Genomic DNA, 20,671 nt, shown 5'->3' with positions numbered 1-20,671 from the left:
AAATTTTGTCCTAAAAATTAAATATCGTATTTCTCGTGAACGGTACGTCCTATCGCGCTAAAACTTGGTGAATCCACTATATAGTCTTGGTTTACAGAATGCGCGAGGAAAAAAATTGAGGCAAATCGATTTTTTGGGGCCCAAACATTCGTTGATAATTGGTGGAATTGCTCATATGTATACAGTTTAAAGTGGTCCTGCGAGAGTATTAATTGACAAGATTTTTGACCTTCTATCCCCTAATTTGACTACGCAAATATATTTAAAATATATATATAAAATCCCCTCGAATTTTTTATTCATTTATCAACAGTCGGGTGTCCGTTATTTCCCAAGTTGGTTACATTTTTGCATCGTCAAGCATAATTCAAATGGCTAACGGTCACTATGCCCATTTTGGCTTACGTGAAGGAATTGAATTTTCATTGAGAAGTTATTTTTATAATTATCCGAACGAAGTAAAATTTGATATCAGCGTTGATGGTCTACCTCTGGCAAAAAGTTCTTCGAGTCAATTTTGGCCTATAATGGGTTCGGTCGTTTCAGATTGCTACACCGATCCATTTGTAATCGGTATATTCCACGGTATGAAAAAACCTGCGGATGTTAACGAATTCCTTAGACCTTTGGTAGATGAACTGAAACATTTGCAGCAAGAAGGTTTCGTTATTGATAATAAAAATATCAAAGTAACTTTAAACGCTATAATTGCTGATGCGCCAGCAAAAGCCTTTGTAACTCAGGTTAAGGGACACACTGGTTATTTTGGTTGTTCAAAGTGTATACAAGAAGGAGACTTTCTGCAAAATAGAGTAATTTTCCCTGAAGTAAATTCTACTGAAAGGACGGATGAATCATTCAGGTTAAAACAACACCCTGAACATCATATAGGAAATACATGTCTTGAAAAACTAAAAATTGGAATGGTATCGCAGGTACCACTCGACTATGCGCACCTTACTTGCTTAGGTTGTTTGAAACGGTTAATTCAACGTTGGGTAAAAGGAAAACGTGACGTTAGATTGCAGGAAAATACACAAAATTCGATTAATGCCAGTCTAATCGTATTGAGACCGTTCATAACCAGCGAATTTGCTCGACTCCCAAGAAGTTTGCATGAAATAGATAGATGGAAAGCCACGGAATTGAGACAATTTCTTCTTTATACTGGACCAGTTGTTCTACGAAATCTACTACCAGTGAAATATTATGAACATTTTGTTGTATTAAGCGTTGCTATAAGGATCTTGGCTGACCCAGAGTATTGTACCGTATTGATTGATTATGCACAATCGCTGCTTACTTGGTTTGTTAGCAACTACGGGAGCTTGTATGGACATCAGTTTCTCTCATATAATGTACACAATTTAGTACATTTATGTAATGATGTCAGAAAGTTTGGGCCGGTAGATAACTTCAGCTCGTTTAAGTATGAGAATAACATGCAGAAGATTAAAAATCAACTCAGGACGAGTGGTAAACCCTTAGAGCAAATCGTGAATAGAATTATTGAACAAAATCAATTCCGCAAAATTTCTTCGGTTCGCAAAAATTACCCTATCATTCATTACGAGAAAAATACTAGTTATGCCAGAGAAACCTATATTTCTACATTGGAATTCAAAACCTTCGTCATCAAAAAAAAAAAAACATGAGAATTGTTGCATGTTGACTGACGGTAACATAATTGTCATCCATGATATATTCAAAGAAAATGATAATCTTTATATAAAGGCAAAACAATTTCTAAATGCCCAACCACTTTATCGCAGCCCTTGTGACTCTCGCCGTTTGGGAATATCAATTGTCACGAATAGAGATATGTCAGAATTTATGAACATCCCAGTAGCCAAGATAACAAAAAAATGCTTGATCTTAAAACAAAATCCTGATATTGACACCAATATAATTATTCCATTGTTGCATTACAATAATTAATGCAGTATTTAATTTAATCCGGCTCGTAATCCGGATAGTGACGATTACGATAATTGTACGTGAGTTATGAAACACACGTGAGTATATGATGGACATTCCAGACATCGATACAAACTTTGGGAATTGAAATATATTTCCTGCTTTTCGTTTAGTATTCAAATTCAATCAGTATTCATTGATAATTATTCGCAATCCACTTGCGACTCACATTAAATTTTTGGTTGCTCATATGCCATTGATGAGGATATTTAATATTATAGGTAAGTGTGCCAAATCTAATAATGCCCTTTGATGTTAAAGGTAATTTCCGTAAGAAAAAAACAACGACATGTATGCCATTGTACAGTTTCCCGATACGGACTGTGTTTCGGAAGTTTCGGCTTGTTGGCTAAGAATAAGTGACAATAAGGCACAATGTTGGTGGCCTGAGAGATCAAAAAATGTAGCATCTTTAATATCCAGTTGTTCTCCACCTGTTGAATCGAAGTGGGTTTTGTACAACGTAGAAATAGAGCGCTACTGCTGTAAGTTTAATTTTTAATTTTTCAATAAATGAATTGCTGATGGTTTCGAATGTAGATATCAGATTCTATAGTAACCAAACCAATCTCGAACTATCACCATAATGTAATTTGATCTCACTATTTTATATCGCAATTAGTCGAGACTTTTATTTTTTCGTTCGCTACCAAACAGCTAATCTTGATAAGGCAAGGAAAGTTGCGGGAAATCCGACGTATACCAGTACTGACGACGAACTTCTTGGGAGAGGAAAGAGAATAACTATGCCGCAGCAAGACCAATCAACAAGCGATGAAGGTAAGGAACTAAATCCCAAATGCAAATTCAATGAATTCACCTGCATTCACTGAACCTAAAATTACCTGTGACTTATAAAAAATATGAAAATTATTTAATAATTTGTTTGATAGAATCAACAGATCCTGGAATAAGTGTAGGCCGGCCACCTTCGATGCCAACCGTAAACGAAAGTGTAATGAATAAATCAGCAACTTTGATTGGTCAGTCTTTATTGGTTCTGAATAATAATCACGAAACCTTGCCACCGAATTCAGTCGGTAAGAAAACATTTTTGTGAGTTGTTTATTTCACTGTGACGTATCGGTCGGGGAGGGTATTTAGTGTGGTACAGTTTCATTAGGAAAATGTAAATTTACGAAAAATAATTTATTTGCTTGTTATATGATGGCAGCTTTGCGTTGTATGTCTACTCGTTAGACTGTCTCAGTACTCAATAACTGCTGTCCTATTATCATAACGTGACACGTCGGGATAAATCGCTCCTTTTATCTGTGGCTAATCGCCAGTTCTGTTTTTTGGCATAAAAATCTCGCCGTTATTAGTCATTGTAAAGTTGATCAACCATTTCCCATTATCATAAATTCGTTTTTATGTATAACTTATAAGATGTTAAAGTAGCTGTAATATATGCATGATTATTTCGTACAAATGTAGTGGGGGCTCTAATCTATTATCGTAATTCTCATAATAATGGGAAATGAAGAGAAAATCGCAAGTCTTTCACATAATATAGTTTGTACATGTACTGTAACGTGGTGCGCCCAATCCTCTAAAGATAGGAAGAAAAAGATATTAGAAGTAAGCGACACGAATACCGATCCACGGAAGTGTGTAGGTCAGTATACGTGAAGCGCGCTGGCAATTGTTTAATTTCGCGATCGCCGGGAGTACCTCAGAAGGCCCCGAGCAAACCAGATGAGTTGAATACGTGACTCCTAGAGGGATACAAACGAATAGTGGCCTCTCGTGGGGACAAAAGGATGAAGGAGATATATAATCCGCCGAATTCCTCAACTCAAACAGGATCACCATATCCCTTGTACCTGATCACCTAGCGAAGTTGCTGGCATCGCGGAGTGGCTTCGGTCCCTCTGCCTGTCCAGATCTTCAATAGGTTTTCTCTTAAAGAAGTCTTCTTTTGCCCGGTAAAGTTGCTGGCATCGCGGAGTGGCTTCGGTTACTCTGCCTGTCCAGATCTTTACTCGTAAAATCTTGCCCGGTGAAGTTGCTGGCATCGCGGAGTTGCTTCGGTTTCTCTGCCTGTCCAGATCTTTACCCGTAAAATCCTGCACAAATCTGAGTTGCTGGCATCGCGGAGTGGCTTCGGTCTCTTTGCCTGTCCAGATCTCTGATTTTCCCCTATTTTTGGTTCGCATGCCGGCATCGCGGAGACGCTTCGGTTTCTTTGCCTGTCCGGAGCTATAACCACCTAAAAAATCTTTTCCCCCTAAATTCAATTGAATACTAAAGTCAACGCATTGAGGTTGCATTAAATTCCCTCCTTGTACCTAGATTCTGGGATATGGTTGTTCTCTACTAAGTATAGGAGTCTCTAATATAGAAAATAGTAGAACCTTTAAAAGTGAGAAAACAGAAAAAGTTATAAAGATAGATAGGATAGTCCCTAAAAAAGGATATCTGTTATTAAACAATTTGTGAAAAAAGGAAAGAAATCCTCTTAGTCTTAAGAAAAAGTGTTTGTAAATTCCTATCATTCCCATATAATTGTGTGTCCTGAATAAAAACCTATGTTCCACTATAAATCCTTCCTTCCTACGACGCAATCATAGTCCAGTCCTATTTATTTTTTGTATCCGGCCCAAGGACGTATGTCCAATCGACCTAGGAGAAGAGTCTAAAAAATTAGTTGAATTTCAACTTGGCGCCCAACATTCACATTAAATCTGCCGATTGTAGCAAACCGGTACAGTACATGTCTCACATGTTTTATAGTGATCAATTGGACCCATTCCTTTGATATATTGACTATGTTATATTCTATACTCAGTTGATATCAACATTTCAGATAGTTCTGCAATGTCAGGCAATCAAGCGGACATAATTGACATAGGTGCAAAAAAACCAAACGTGCCAATGACATCAAATATTCCTACGGAAATAGAAGGTAATATCACAAGGAATGAATTTACTTTCAAAATTTGTTACTGACATGGAAGTTTACTAGCAAATTAAATTCTATATTGAAACGTTTGTCACAATTAAATTTATTTCCGCAGATTATGAAACTGAATCAGCGTTGGTCAACGTCACACCTCGTAGCCATTGTGTCAAACCTTCCAGAAGTAGGTTCGGATCATCAGTTGTCGAAGGTTGTAATAGTTATTCGTGTATTTTTAGTAAATTTTGTCATTTCATTTTGTACATTTAATAATAGTGCAATTGTTATCATATCCTGCAGTGTTTCGTGATACATTCATTTTTATTTTGAAGGTTCCGTATCTGATTCGCCAATAATTTTTGGTGCTACACCACTTTCCACACGTAGTGTCAAACCTATTGAAAATATGTATGACACGTTGTACATTGAAGGTTAGTAATTCTCACATTATTCGGGTACAGTTATGATGGAATCACAGTATACACAATTTGCTACAGTTTTCCACCCAACTGACCGCTTTATTTTTCAGAGTCTCTTAGTAAAATTATTAGAATGCTTGCGGACATGAATATCCAGCTCAAGAGCATCGACAATCGTTTGACCTCTCTAGAAAAAAAAACCAATCGCCAGCCACTTACGGAAGCAGAAACACGATTCAACCTAATAAATACTTCGCTGCCGATCAAAACTTTACAAGAAATAACACTCTTCGAAGATCTTATCACGACTAACGAGAATGCAGTTTTACAATTTGTAAGCCACCATTGATAAGCCCAGCTCCAACATACTGTCATAAAATCATGAATTTTTTTTACATTTTCGTCAGTACGTCAGCAATTGAGTTTACCAGTTCTTAAAAAAACATGAGTGATAGTTCAACAAAAATATCTCTTTTCTCAAATATTTTGCATAATTCATTTAGATGAAATATGATCGAAAATCTCCTCTGAACTAGCATAATAACGTCCACGAAGTGTTAACAAGTTCAATGAAATTGTATTTCATTCTCATACATATATAATTTTAGGTGGTCATCTACCAAAAGATAACATATACAGAGTGTTAACGAAAGTCTTTGACGACAGCTGCGCCAAACAATGTTCATGGAAGGGACGACGCAATAATTTTGCGGTCATGAAATTAAAAACCATCAATATCATAAAAGGTGATTTGGAGATTTTTAAATTGTATGAAATTGTTGCAGCTGAATTCATTTTAGTTGCCAACATTACAATGTTGTAGACACTGTTAAAAACACACTTTGAATTTTGCAGATATCATATGTTCATCGCACGCAGGGGTGACGGACCTCGATTTTGAAAGCCATGGTGCCGAGTGGTTCCGTTTTGCCAAGCAGCGGATTTCAAGGAAAGGAAAAAATGGGCAAAATCCATAGTCTCAAACATGTCCCAACTTATATAATATAAAATATATGAGGCTGATTAAAAAAATCAACTTTTTTTTTTTAAAGCCCGCACTAAAATATCTTTAAAATACTGAGAAAAGACGCCTGTAGAAAGAGCTCTTAATTTTAATATTCAGAGGTCGCGCATCGAAGATTTCTATCTTCCATTTAAATAACACAGGAAAACAATTTTTTTTCAGAATTTTCTAGCTCACAAACTAATCAACGGATTTTTATGCGTGATAAATATTTTAGTAAAAAATTGAACGCTCTACAAAAAATATCTCTTATGATTTTTTGATAAACCGAAGCGTTTGAAAGGTATTCACGTTAAAAGTTAAATTTATGTCATAAACTCATAATTGCATTGTTTACTTTAATTTCGGGCAAATTCATCAAAGGTATCATCAAATTAAAAAAAAATAGTTATTCAAAAAATCAAAATCACTAGGTTCAATAAGCCTTTCGAATAAAATTCTCTGAAACACCTATCATTTCTGGAAAATGTTGATCAAAATCCTTTTTTATGTATTCATCAATATTGACGAAATTTTCAAATCATTTTCTACTAACAATAATGGACTTGTGTGTAATAATAATTCAAAATTTTCCACTCAATATTTTGTGTGAAAAAAAATTACATTTGATGAAACCTTCAATAAAGTTGCCTAAAATTAAAGTAAAAAAATGCAATGATGACATAAATTCAACTTTCAGCTTGAATAACTTTCAAACGCTTTGGTTGATCAAAAAATCATGAGAAACATTTTTTGTACAGCGTTCAATTTGTTACAAAAATATTCATCGCGCATATAAATCCGTTGATTGTATTGTGAGCTAGAAAATTTGGAACTAAAAAAAAATTTTCCGTGTTATTTAAATGGAAGATAGAAATCTTCGATGCGCGACCTCTGAATATTAAAATTAAGAGCGGTTTTCACAGGCTTCTTTTCTCAGTACTCTGAGGATATTTTAGTGCGGGATTTCAGAAAAAAAGTCGATTTTTCTGAATCAGCCTAATATATACAATATAAATAATATATATATATAGATAAAAAAAAAGATAATATATAAGCACCACGTATTGAAATTTTACTTTATTCAAAACAGCCCAAAGATTAAAACTCATCTGAGGACAGCTATTAGACTTATTTTATTTTATTATATTTTTTTTAATTTTATTATATACATTAACTCATCAGGTACATGTCTCAGCAACGTAATATCACAACTATTAGCGATTATTTCATAAAATTATAAATCATGATAACAGTTTTTCTAGTTTCAAGAAAAAATGAGTGATTGAGAGTATAGAGATTGATATTTATCATGTTATATTGATTTTACATGAAAAGATTCAATAATAATATAATATTTTAAAATGTATGTAATGGGACACGTTCAGTAACTGGGACATTCACTCAACTTTATTGTGATACCCCTTTTATTAGTATTTATTTTATATAATTATATAAATAGCTATTATCCTAAGTTCCAAAGAGAAAAACATGGCTGAAAAATTAGGTTTAATTTCATAGTTCAATTAATATGCTCTCATCTATTTTAATGAAGTTATTAAATTGTTCTGAGTTAGTCCTAGCTGTTATATAGTTTTCCTATTATGTCATAGGTGATATTGTTCCTAAACTATAAGCTTCATAATTATGAAATGTCGAACCTTATGATGTTGAATAATAAATTGATAACTCATAATGTTGAGAATAAAAGATGTTAAAAAAAAGTGATGTGCAATAGAATGTGAAGTATTATAACGTGAAAGGATATAATTTTAGAACTGCGATTCAAATTACATATAACCTAGAGTGTCTACATATCAAGCTGTTACATTGATGACGCATCTTTTTTACATTTAATAAATATATTATGCTACCAATTGATTATGTTGTTGTTCCTCGCAAAACCATCTTTATCATTCTATACATGCAATGTTAATATTACCGCCCGTCATTTCAATTCGATCGTCACTGTTACATTCATTTTCACATAACATTAATGTTGCGATTACATCCGATTTTACATAAAATAAATGTACTAATTACCTTATTTTGACATAACTTCAAGTTCCATGTGACATTCGTTAGTGATAACACGAACATAGATGTTATATACCCAGAGTGCAGTTAAACATATAACAGTTACCTAAAATATCTCATAGCATAAACATAACTCCTAAAGTTGACGTTATGTTGGTAAATACATGAAGGTGAGTTACATTAGTTTGAAACATTGAAGTCACTGTCATGTAACATGCTACATAACATGCAATGTGTGAATTACATCATCGAAACTTGCAAAATCAGCGAAATTACTTGATAGTCGCAATGCAACTGTAACTCTCAGGTTATATATGCTGTGATATTAGGTTATATCATTGCAATCTTGCAGATATATAACTGCGTCGGCTGGGGAGCTGGATTGCTCGAGGCGGCTCCACGTTTACAGCCAGAGAAAAAAGGAGCGTCGGTTCAACGAATTCGTTGACACTGAAATAATTCGACGTGGTTATGGCACAGAAAGCTCTGTTTAACAGGGTATTTCTCCGATTTCACTCGGAGCGCCCGAAGTATCGTCTGCCTCTGTTTACTTATATGTATCGACAAAATGATAATAAGATGCTTCGAGCGCTTCACCTTAAATTCGGAGACTGGGATGGCGTCTTCTAAGTGAGGTTATACGACAGATTTCGGAATTTCTAGGTTTCTACGAGTTTTGAATAAATAAAAAACGTAATACATACATGCACCACAATCAATGCCCTCCCTATTATTAATAACGAAATAAGTTCTTACCTTATTATCATGAATTGCATTTATAATACATGTATTGTAAGCACGGTGTGCCGCGTGGTTTCACATTCACAGCGAGGAAGGAAAGAGAGATCCCGGGATTCCGGGATTTCCAGGCCGCACTCGTGTGACTATAGTTACTCGCAAAACCGTCGTCAAACAATAGCATGACAGTAGAGTCGCACGAGGCGCGATCTACCCGGCGTCCCAACGTACTAAAGACTGAACGCTTTCCCGCGTCTTTTACAGCGTCGTCTTTTCCAAGACGTCTTGCGCGCGTCGTGTAAGAAACGTCTTTCTGCAGAGACAACTTTAATGAAGTCGTAACTTCGACGCGCTCGGACGTCTGCGTAAAGACGTCTCAGAGATATCCTTTGGACATGCTTGCTATCTAGGGAGTATACTTCTTATATGTATAGCGTGTTGAACCTCAGACTCGGAAGATTTGGAAGACTCGAATAATTTTCCATTTTTACGTGCGATCGTAGGATCATAATAGAAATCGAACATTGATATAAATTTTCATATACACATGTATATTGTATGCGTTTATCAAATCCTTATTCAATATCAGAGAATAAATTTCGTTGTGAATAAAAGTAATACGTATAGTATCCATCACGCGGATGTAAACGGTGTAAAGCTACGCAATCGGTGGTCTGTTTGGCACAACCTAGAAAATTTATCATAATTAAATGTTATTTGCACTAACGATTCCTCCAAAACCGTGTGACATAATCATTGCAGTGAATTTTAGAGTCTGGGGAAATCTCGAACGAGGTTTTATTTTTTTCAAAAAAGCTTCCTCTACAAGTCCCTCGACGTAGATTTCACCCGCACTCCCCAATAGTCGCAACATGATGTCGCTTGCGAAAACTATCGCCAGAGATCCGTCGGCCCCTTCGACCAGCCCTCGATAGATATCTTGCACGGGTCCATAGTCGGTCAGGATCTGGCCGAGGTCTCGCAGGATCGCGGGTGTAGTCGGGCTCAAATTCGCGCGTGCACGCTTTATTGCATATTCAATTGCGGCAAATGATAAATTAGCCACGATAGCAGGATTCCTGTGATCAACAAATTTTTGAGGGTACTCCACAGAGAACCATCGTGATGATTGGAAAGTCTCGAATGACGACTTGAGCAGCTTAATTGGTGGGAAATTAAGTGTTCGACAAACCGTCGACAAATGTCGAAAATCCGCGCCGCCAATTCGAGCTTTCCTTGTCGTACTAGCGCTTCCTCCAGAAGGGCGATAAGGCCAAAAAACAACACAAGAAAATGATAAATATGGTAAGTGATAAATGGTAATGAATGGTGATGAATGGTGGTGAATGGTACTCGGCAATCGTTGAAGTATGGATCCCGATTGATCCAGCATCTTATTGATGGGTGACTTTTAGCAATTTCCTGCTACCTGTCGAACTAGAACTATTATCCTTTTTTGCCCCTGCCTGATCTTTAGGATCCCTAGATATGCATTTCAAGTTAGAAAAAAATGTGTAACCTCACAAAGAAATCTATTTGGATTCCCGATTCACCATCTACACCCCAAAACCTGTTGTACGTCGTGCTGTTCGTGAGAGCATTTTGGATACAGGTGCCGAGGTAGAGGCCGATCTGAGGCTTGTGGCGATTCTGCCGAAATTCTGTAGTAAATCTATATTAGGCCAAAATGATGCAAGAATTGAAGTCTTCGAATGGAATTTTCAGATTACCCAGTTGGTTCCCCTCTTTCGTTTCGTAAGCCCGCCAGAAAATAAGTAATTCATCGTTGTGCTCTTAATCTTGATGATCCTTAGTTAAAGTGTTTCTGCAGTTTTCGCAATTGAATTAAAGCAAACATTCATGAGCTAAATACCCTGCAACGTATTTCATAGAGCATCTTTCTAGAGTTGTTTCGGTTGCCGGAGAAGCCGGCTGAATACACTGATTTGAAACTACCCCGGACCGATTATCATCGGTGCTCGCGGTACCCTCGATGTCGATCGTTACAGTGGCGTCTGTTCGGTCGATCTCAGTGTCTGCAGTTATGTCGATGCTATTTTGATCACCTTGTTCGTCTGTACAGTCTGTACGGTCTGTAATAGCGTTTCCTTCGATCGCTAGCAAAACTTGGGCGTCGTCAATCTCACAGTTTGTCCCTGACGGTGGCTTTATTAAATTAACCTTCATCGAGTATTGCAGATTTCTGCGGAATTGCATGGCAGAGGGATTATCATTGTGCCCTGAACGAGCTTGCAGAACTGCAAACAAGTTCTCAAGTTTGTCTTGATTGAGATATGCGGTCTTCAAGAACAATGTACCCTTGTACCAATGTACCCCTTCATTTCTTCTCACAGCATAAAAATACCTCTGATGCTCAATATAAATCCACCAAAGTAGGGAGGTGGGGTCTGTTCGGTCGGAAGTTTCCACTTTTGGATCCATAGCAAAGCTGACTCTAAGTGTTCTTGCACCTAGGAGTGTTTGGAAGATAAGGCGCATTTCGGTGGATTTGGATCGTTAGGATGGCGGCTATTGAGGCAGTCTAAGATGTCATTCATTTTACGGACAAAATTGACAGTCGCTATGCAATTCAGGTCCACCAAATCTCCTGTAATCTTGCCGGTGTTCATTGCAGCCGACACCGTCGCGCTAAAGACCTGGGTCGCGAGACTAACCGTCATACGCTGGAAGTTATTAGGTGCGATATAACGATCGGTTTGTTTCGGTGTTGCTTTGCTAGGTTTATCACGTTCGGCCTCCCGTAGTTCCCGAATTGCACTCCAAGAAATCGTCTGTTTGTCAACTACAAAGTCTTGTTTCAGTAGATTATTTCTAATACTTTTTATTGAGTGCAGCACAACATAACAAAAAAAAAAATTTCCGTCCTTCAGCGAATACTACAAAAGATCTGTCCTGGGTCACTCCTAGGGAGGTAACTGCGTCTCTGTTGGCTGCACCTTGATCGCATACCATAGATCTTATATTGAAATCCTGTTTTAGACTTTATTTACTACTGATGAAGTTATCTCTTCAAGGTCAAGGCCGTTTAGGTCTCCATGTGAGACGAAATACGCAATAGGCTGCTTGCAAGTGTACCTCAAGCCAAGTAACATGAAGACAAGTGCATGCCTTGCCAACTTGTCACTGCGACCGAGCTCACCGTGGTCTTCAAAGCCTTCTACAAGGTCATCTTTCGGATTGTACACCAGGAACGTCTTAATGCTCATTTCGTACCACATCAACACAGATTCGCGTTCGTATTCTGTCATTGTCTGTGCTTTTTCTTTTAAGCGATCAGAAAGTCAAATCTGTCATCTAATCCTGAGATTCAGTTCTCTGATCCAATTTCTCATCAAAGTGACGCAAAGTAACGCCATTTTTTTAACGTCTCGTAAAAAAACATAGGCTTTGGGTGACTTATAGTACAGGGATAAACTAAACTGCTTCTCTTCCTCTGTCCACTTACGTAATTTGCTGTGGGCTGATTGAATTTTGGAAAATAATAATTGTTCTTTATTTAAATATTTAGATGCGCTGTCAACAAGATCTGTTATCGTAGTACGTTTGTTCGTCGAGTTCGTCCTTTCCAATCTACGTACACGCTGCGCCTTCAATTTTGACTAAACAGACAGTCGTTGGATTTTTCGGGTCAGTTGCCTCTCCCTGGGAGTGAGATAATATTTTGTAGGCCGCACGTTCATAGATGTCAAGCAATGTTCAGGAAAGGGTTGGATGTGATCAAGGTCATGATGAGAGGAATCTAGTTTTAGCATGTTTAGTAAATTGTCAATTTTTCAAGTGACAGTGGCGTTGTCTGAAGATCCAGGAAGATCGATGGCCGGATACGATGCTGGTACCTGACTCTCTAAAAGTTGATTCGACTTTACATTATCTTCTGTTATTACTACATGATTATTATTATTGCTGAAGGCACCATCAATCGGGATCGATGTTCGTTTTAAAATATTCCTAACTGAGCGAGTTGGGTGAAAACTCTCTTCGCTAAAATGCTCGGAGCAGACCCGCTCATCACCCAGCTCTTTTTCCGATAGTTCGGCGAAATTTGGATTGTCAGATCGCGCGATCCAATCCAGTTGACTGAAATTGAAATGTGCAAACAATCCGATGACCTAAAATGAATTGCAACAAAGTCAAAGTGCATTGGTCCTTTGGTTGTAGTACTATATATACGATAAAACTTGACCCCGTTATTATTTACGGAAAATATTCTTAGTGAACCGACGAGTCTTTTATTGCGAAACGAAACCAATGATACAATAATGCAGGATATAATAATAACCAAGCTGAAAACGCCATAATAGTCGCATAAAAGTTGCGTGCCGATTTAATAACGACGGAATTGTGAATCGGGGATGGCGAAAGGTTCAATGTACTGACTACATGCTGAGAAGTAAGTGAGGACAAACTCACTATACTGTCACCACACCGGAAAATAACTGAAATATTCGGAAGCCATTATAGTCGCTGTACGTGCAATGCAATGGAAAGGTAATGAAGTTGAATAGTATCGAACCGTGAAGGAGTGATTCCGATAAATCCTAGAAAATCTAGATGAATGAGATCATAGCCCACCTAACGATATATCGACACATAGACCTTGTGATATACCATTGTGTATAAATTGCTTACGTCGCCTCGTGTGTGAAAAAACGGTGAAAGGGAAGGTTGGATCGTTTTGGTTTGGTGTTCGTGCAGTGCACGTAGTAGCAAAGATTTCTCGCCGGCATGACGCTAATCCCCAATTCAATTATGATTATCAAAAAGCTGGAAAAATACTACGAGCGAACCGATTAGAAACCTATCGAACTATCAAAACCGCCCAATACCAGAGATAACGACAGCAAAATAAAACCAATTTGAAAAAATCCTCTCAACTTCGTAAATCTACCAACAACAAAAACTACACAATATCTAAAATATCAAACAATAACACTGAACTAAGCTGAATCTCTTTGAACTTCAAAAAGCCACAAAATTTGAATTCACTGCAAGCACGTGTTTGTAGACCGCTTACCAGAGCGCTATTAACAGCTTCGGGTGTGAGAGAGAAAGCCTGTGTACCTCGAGCGTATGCCACGAATGAGTGGAGGAGAACTACCAAATCGAGGGCGGGGCTTCGAGCCTTCGCACACCGATGTTGAGTTTTGAGCCTTTGTGATTGTGCTAAAGTGTGAGTGCACACAGATGTAAACGTTACTGTACTGCTATCTTCTGGTCAGAGTACAGTCCGAATCTCGAGGTACACTCAGCGAGCTTCAAAGCCGCCTATGCTCCTGTCCTTCTATTTAGGTCTGAATTCGTTGAAAAAGACAATTATTACGCTACGTCAGGCAGCGGGCGTAGAGATTCGTTAGGCGGATTAACGTGTGGTTTTACAGCATCAACCGACAATAGATGGATCTTTCAATTACGAGTGCTAATCCCACCGCTACAACTACGGCAAAAGTTTTCAAAAACGGTGGCAAAACAGTGAAGCGGAAGTAACAGAAATATTAATGAAATTGCAGGTAACCAAGTTGAAGCGGGATGATATATTACAGTGCAAGCGGGTGATAGCGATGACTAAAACAGTGACCGTTTAATAATTATTCCCAATTATTGAAAAATCGGCCCTCAGATAATTCAGATCGGCACGATACGATACGGAAATCCGGAAAGAGATCCCTTGATCCAACACTCCGGGCCATAAACCAAATGAATCATTTTGCTTCGCTGAATTATCGTTGGCTTGACATAAAATATATGAGTTTTCTACCTTACTGGCGGTAACGGGATGCGCTTTTACGACTACAAACAAACTAAAAAAAAAGAAAACTTGGAAATAAACTAAAGAATACTCAAAAAGCAAAAGAGAAAAAAACGGAAAAAAAACTGAGAGATGATACACTGATAACACTGCGAAAAACGGACTAAAATCCGGATTCAATTAATACTTCAATAGCGTCAGGTCTCTAGGACTGTCGGCGTAGAAGAAGATCGACATCCTTGCTGGTTCCGGGGATCAGCCGATAATCTCGGTGTTCAATGATGGGGGTTGACCGCGTGATCCGTAATTTCGGCAATTATTGGCCATCGGCTTTCCACCCTCCACAGATCCTTTTCAGCGTGCGTGGAATACGTGTCGCGAGTACGAGATGACTGGTGGGAGCAATTAACGATGCGTGGTGTCACCTGGGGTTAACCGTTGGCGATATGACGCGTCAGCATGGGGGTCAGCATTTGACTGGCGTATCGCTGGCTTCAGTATTCCTGGTCCTGTTGCCATCTCAGAAGACTTCTCCGGGTCCCTCTGCAGGCAAACTATGCACCTGAGGAGCGGGATCGTGATGCGCCACACCGGGACTTGCATTGCAGTCCTCTTGGATGGATCACCGGGAGCTTTTTTGGCCAACCACAGTGATACTTCAACGGCCGAGACAGTAGGTTATGAGGGGTTGGTCCAGCTCCTGGCTAGAGAGTCCGGGTAATGGAAGGCTTACTCGTGCGCTTTTTGGAGGGGGCACAGCCCTGTACGCCGTTGCAGAGGCATCCAACTGCCATTGCATTGGTCCGGTTCAGCTCCAGGCTGATAAGTCGTTCGTTAACACGAGATTCCGGTAGATTGGCGTTGACCCTGTACGCCGTTAGCGTGGCATCCAGATACAGTTTCACACTTCCTTCTCATCAAAGCGTCAGGTTTGGTATTAGTGCGGTACTTCGGCGATTCACCGGTCACTAAGGTTAAGATGCTCGCGATATTCTAGAGGTTCTCGATGATTTCGATGGTCTCGATAAGTACAGGCGAAAGGGGGTTATGAAATAATGACGAGAAAATTGCGATAATTCAAATGACTAAAAATGGCTAAGCATAGACCGTTTCTTGGAGATGGCGGTACAACGGATGTTATCCGGGCGATACGGGACGTAAACGGTATTTTCCGGGCGAAAGTGACGGCGGCAAAAATGCCACGTCACATTACATGAATTGCAAATTTTAGATAAGATGTCTATTTTTGTTATCCGAAGTACCCGTGAAGCTTGAATGAAACAGCCGATACGTTTGAAATATGAGCTTTCATTTCGTATACTGTGGATGATGGACTTTTTTCCGGAAATAATTTCAAAAACCCGTATGCGTCGGATTGCAATGTGTCGGCAATTTTGCAAACTGCGTCATTCCCACGAGCTCAAGCCAAAATTTGCATGATACTATCGTATCTGCATGTCTTTCGTGTGTTTATTTTCATATTTTTTTCGGATATCATGAGAAAAATGTTCTCATTTAATTTCAAGACACCTACAATAATTTGGTTTGAATCAAACCCGACCAAATTCCACTCATGACGGGAATCGAGATACGTAGGTCTCACATTTTCAGGATAATTTTCATTTTTCCAATTTCGTTTCGCATTCAGTTCCGAAGTTCCCGTACCTCAGTCAGATGCATGTTCTTGCCGATCCACGTATTCGGATTTTCGGCTTGAAACAATGTCCGTACATTCATCTATCTTGGCAACAAGGAACCTTAAAGAAGCATCCGTAAGGGCGAATATTGAGTCCAAAATGTTGAAACAGAGTTACATCTACATTGTATATTGTCTTTTCGGAGCTTAAACTTACTGACGTGCGCAGTCTTCGTCAGGAAGCGTCCCAGCGAGCGCCGCGCTTTTACTTGGCTGCACTGATCGCTATCGAATGTAGTTAATAAACTTCTTTTGAATTCTAAATCCTCACAAGTTACTAAACCTGCAACAAACATCCACATTATTCAACACAAATCAACAAAACAATACATCACAAGAGGAACGGAACCGGACTCGGTTACATTTAAAAAAAATATCCGTGTGTGCCCCTAAAATATGCCAGCAGAGCTGCAATATGAAAAGCTCGTTGAGATGTTTGATAGTGCTTATGAAATTCAGGTCCCAGTACTAGCTCAATCTCAAATCATCGCAGTATCAACAATAGCTTTCACTTTTGTAGCACCAGAAGAGGAAACAACTGAGAAGGCAAAAAAACCACCTACTGAACCTAACCTACGCCAAGTGCTCTAGGAAAATCAGAATAGGAAGACGGCCCTGGTACCAGTGGAAGTTGGACGAGGTCAAGAAGTAGGTCGGAAAGTCGAGATAGGAAAAAGACTAGCCTCTGAATGAACCAAAAATGGGATTTTAGAAGTATAAATGAGTGAGCAGTTAATAAGGCTCGCTGTCTTGAATGGCTAACGGCTGTTGACTGTTTGATTTTCGGCTCTTACTTTTTGTGCTCTTTAAGGTAGTTACGTGCGGGCCATCGAGTGCGTTTGTGATCTGTGGTGCAGCGTACGGGCCAACTTGTGGACCTCTGATTTTATTGCGTTGTGGCCGGATAACTGTGATCAGTGGACTGTTTTTTTGGCATTTGTTCCTGGTTCGCATATGCTGTTGTTTAGGCTAGTGCGTGATACCGTTGACGTTTGGCACGTTCGTCTGTGGTGTTGATGCGAGCAGACTTGGCGTGTTGACTTTTGCGATTACGGTCAGCTGCTGGCCTTGAAGTGGAGCTTACAGAACTGTTCGACAGGTCGCTTTCATTCTAATTTGTGCGTGTCGACGGCTATGCCGAAGCCTAGAAGTGTATTGTGCTTCGCGGAGCTACCTAGCTCAAATTTTTATCAGTTTTGATTCATATTTGTAAGAGAAATGTATTCTCGTTATGCTTATCCGTTTATTTTTTTTTTCCTTCTTTATGAGAGCTAGCGTTTTGTAAAACTCCGTAAAAACAACAGTATTCTTTCGGTTGACATTTTAGAAAGCTCCAAATTTTTTATCGTCAATTTGTTTGAGGGGGCATGAACTCTTGATTTGCTGTTATCGGGGCGGTCGGAGAACCGATCCTTCCATCGTTATCAGTATGCTTGAGGTAGAAGAGAGTATGATGTTAGTCATTATGTATTGTAACGTGGCGTTTTCAGCCCCGTTACTACGGCACCCAAATCTCCCGGAATTTCCTCCCGTTTTTCGTCAATAATCTAGAAAACTGCAGCACACCGAAACGAATCACCAAGGCTAAATTGAAATAAGAGATATTCCGTATGTTAAGCTAATTTTCGTTGTCGTTCCGAATATTCTCTTATGTGACCTGGGAAAATACCGACGAGTTGAGCCAGGACGACCTACGAGGACCTCCCGGGCCCTTTCCTCCAAGGGTACAACTCTGACGTCATCCGTGCCAATCAGACTACCGATGTGCACTCTCCCGTGGTGGACCGGACCACCAGCTGATGACAGCATCGCAAACATCTCCCGCCTCCCGATCTACCGAATCGCTACCGGCGTATAGGACCGCAAGACGACCCGTCTACGATCTCCCGCTAGACGATAGGTGCGTAAGACGCTCTGCTATCGACGAATGGATGCTACGGAAGGCGGCGTATAGGGTGGCATGAACTGAGTAGTGTCACCTCCCGTCCCGTAACTTACTGGCCAGGAGCCAGACCAACATAACATCTACCGTTCCGGAACTGATCCCGTCACCGGGTAAAACTTGGTAACCTCCCGAGATGACGTTCTGCCTAGGAAGACATGTAGGGGCCGAGGCACAAGTGAGCCCAGGACTACATTCCGACTCCCGAGACGACATAGAATAGAGATGTTGCTCTTAGGATGAGGACTCCAAGTGCCTGAGTCGACGCAGCCTTGGATGGCCTTCTGAACGCAGACAGCCAGCCGGTCAGTACTCAAAAGCGAGCGCGGCCGATGAGGAAGCATGGATGATGACGTCAGAGGAGAGGAGAGGCGCCGAATAGGCAAATTCAATTGTCACCAGAAGAATTGCGCCCTACACCTGTGGCCTAATTAGGAGAGGGAATCGCCAATCCGGACGATTTCCGAGTAAGAAGATCCTGGACACCGGCGCTCAACTCGTCCTACTCTACTAGATACCGGCAAACAGACAGGACGTTTTGGTTAGATCCTTCCTTACCAATTCAGATCTTCCTTTGCCGTTTCCCAAATCTACCGTCTACCGCTACCGTTTTCACCCAATACTACCGCTACCGTTGTTATTTAGATTCACTCCCATCCGCCCCTTAGCTACAGTATAATTAAAACTAGAATCCGTTAAACAATTGTATTAAAGTTAGAGTCAGTGGGTGCCGAACTCCTTCCGTTAAGGTAAGGTTTTCCACCTTCATAGAGAGGCACGAAGTAGCCACGTGGGGGATTGCAAATTGCCTAGAATATTTCGTATTTTGTTTTATTGTCAGAGTGTAAGTCAGTGGTGAAAGACCCACTGCATCCGTTATTTAGAGTGTAAGTCAGTGGTGAAAGACCCACTGCATCCGTTATTTAGAGTGTAAGTCAGTGGTGAAAGACCCACTGCATCCAGTTTATTTAAGAGTGTAAGTCAGTGGTGAAAGACCCACTGCATCCAGTATTTGATAAGTCGGTGGGAACGCGCCCCACCGCAATTTGTTACGGTCCGGTCCGTTACGTTTTTCGGTTTTTGGGCAATTTTGTAATTCCTCCCGGTTTGCCTCGTGGCTGAATTCCGTTACCGTACGTTTTGTATTTTCGCTCTCGGAGCATTTATTTGGTCTTCTACCGTTTCTCCCGTGCATTTGCTGCACGGGGTATCATTTAGTACGTTGAGTTATTAAGTAAACTCTAAGTAATACGTTAAGGAAAGCCTTGGTGATATTTGGTGATGCTGTATGGTATTTTGTTATAATTTATGTAATATTTTCTCCCGTATTTAATTTGTCATTTTTTGGGTAATCTGTTACCCCTACGGTAAATCTTGCGTTACGTTACGGTCCCGTTCTATTTGGAAAATCTATCGTCTGTTACCGTAGAGTAGCCACGGAAAAGCGCTCCGTGTAAAACCGCGCCTTTTCTCCCGTTCGTAATTATCGCTCATTCGGATAATTTGTAAAAAGATCAGTAAAACTCCCGTAGGCCTTTCGAATGTCGAAATTATAATTCTGTACTCCCGTAAATAATCTCCCGCTACCGTTCAATGAATTATATTTTGTTACTCCCGACCTATTGTAAATCTACCGATTCTGTATTGCCTACCGAATTTGTTAAAATACAGTCTCCCGAAATTACGTTACGTTATCGTTTTTTATTTGTGCCCGAATTGTTGTTGTGGATCCACGCCACTCTACCATTTATTTCGCTGTTGAACAGCCTGTGCCTAGCCAGCCACTCCGCCGGATCTGTATTCGTTTATTCCGTAAGGTTTTGTTATTTCGTTAAGTGACGCGACACGCGTCTGGCGCCCAACAATCTTTCCGTTCCGTTTTCCGTTTTCCGTTCCGTTTTCCGTTTTCAGTTCATACAGATCGCGCCGAAGGCACGTGGGTTTTTCCCGGGTCCAACCCGCCTGGGGGAAAATAGAAAACCTTCTACGTCGCAAGTGGTGCCCAATGTGGGGCCACTAAAAAGGGTGATCTGTTTAAAAAAAAACCCCGTTGCAACTGGCGCCCAACGCGGGGCCCAAAAAGGGTTGATTTCGAACACCAGACAACAACAATTCCGTTAAAAAAAATTTAGTCAGACCCCAATTCATTCCGTTAAAAATTCAGTTAGAATCTCTCGTCTCTAATTCATT

At 39.8% G+C, this 20,671-nt stretch overlaps 2 protein-coding genes across 2 annotated transcripts; both read left to right on the top strand.

Moving 5' to 3' along the window:
• The first annotated feature begins 361 nt into the window (after nt 1-361).
• Nucleotides 362-3,197, top strand: LOC125501871. Its single transcript, XM_048658985.1, has 5 exons — nt 362-1,496; nt 2,285-2,462; nt 2,635-2,757; nt 2,871-3,033; nt 3,152-3,197. Exons 1-5 carry the CDS (start codon nt 372-374, stop codon nt 3,195-3,197), a joined length of 1,635 nt encoding a protein of 544 aa, XP_048514942.1. The 5' UTR covers nt 362-371.
• Nucleotides 3,198-5,285: 2,088 nt separating this feature from the next.
• LOC125501870 lies at nt 5,286-7,144 on the top strand. The gene is made up of 5 exons (XM_048658984.1): nt 5,286-5,310; nt 5,409-5,632; nt 5,706-5,712; nt 5,907-6,044; nt 6,154-7,144. Exons 1-5 carry the CDS (start codon nt 5,286-5,288, stop codon nt 6,273-6,275), a joined length of 516 nt encoding a protein of 171 aa, XP_048514941.1. The 3' UTR covers nt 6,276-7,144.
• Nucleotides 7,145-20,671: the final 13,527 nt, after the last annotated feature.

This window comes from Athalia rosae, chromosome 7 (assembly GCF_917208135.1).
Source record: "Athalia rosae chromosome 7, iyAthRosa1.1, whole genome shotgun sequence".
In the NCBI taxonomy this organism is placed as follows: Eukaryota; Metazoa; Arthropoda; class Insecta; order Hymenoptera; family Athaliidae; genus Athalia; species Athalia rosae.
The sequence above is the reverse complement of the archived record's forward strand: the minus strand, read 5'-3'. Positions and strand labels throughout refer to the sequence as shown.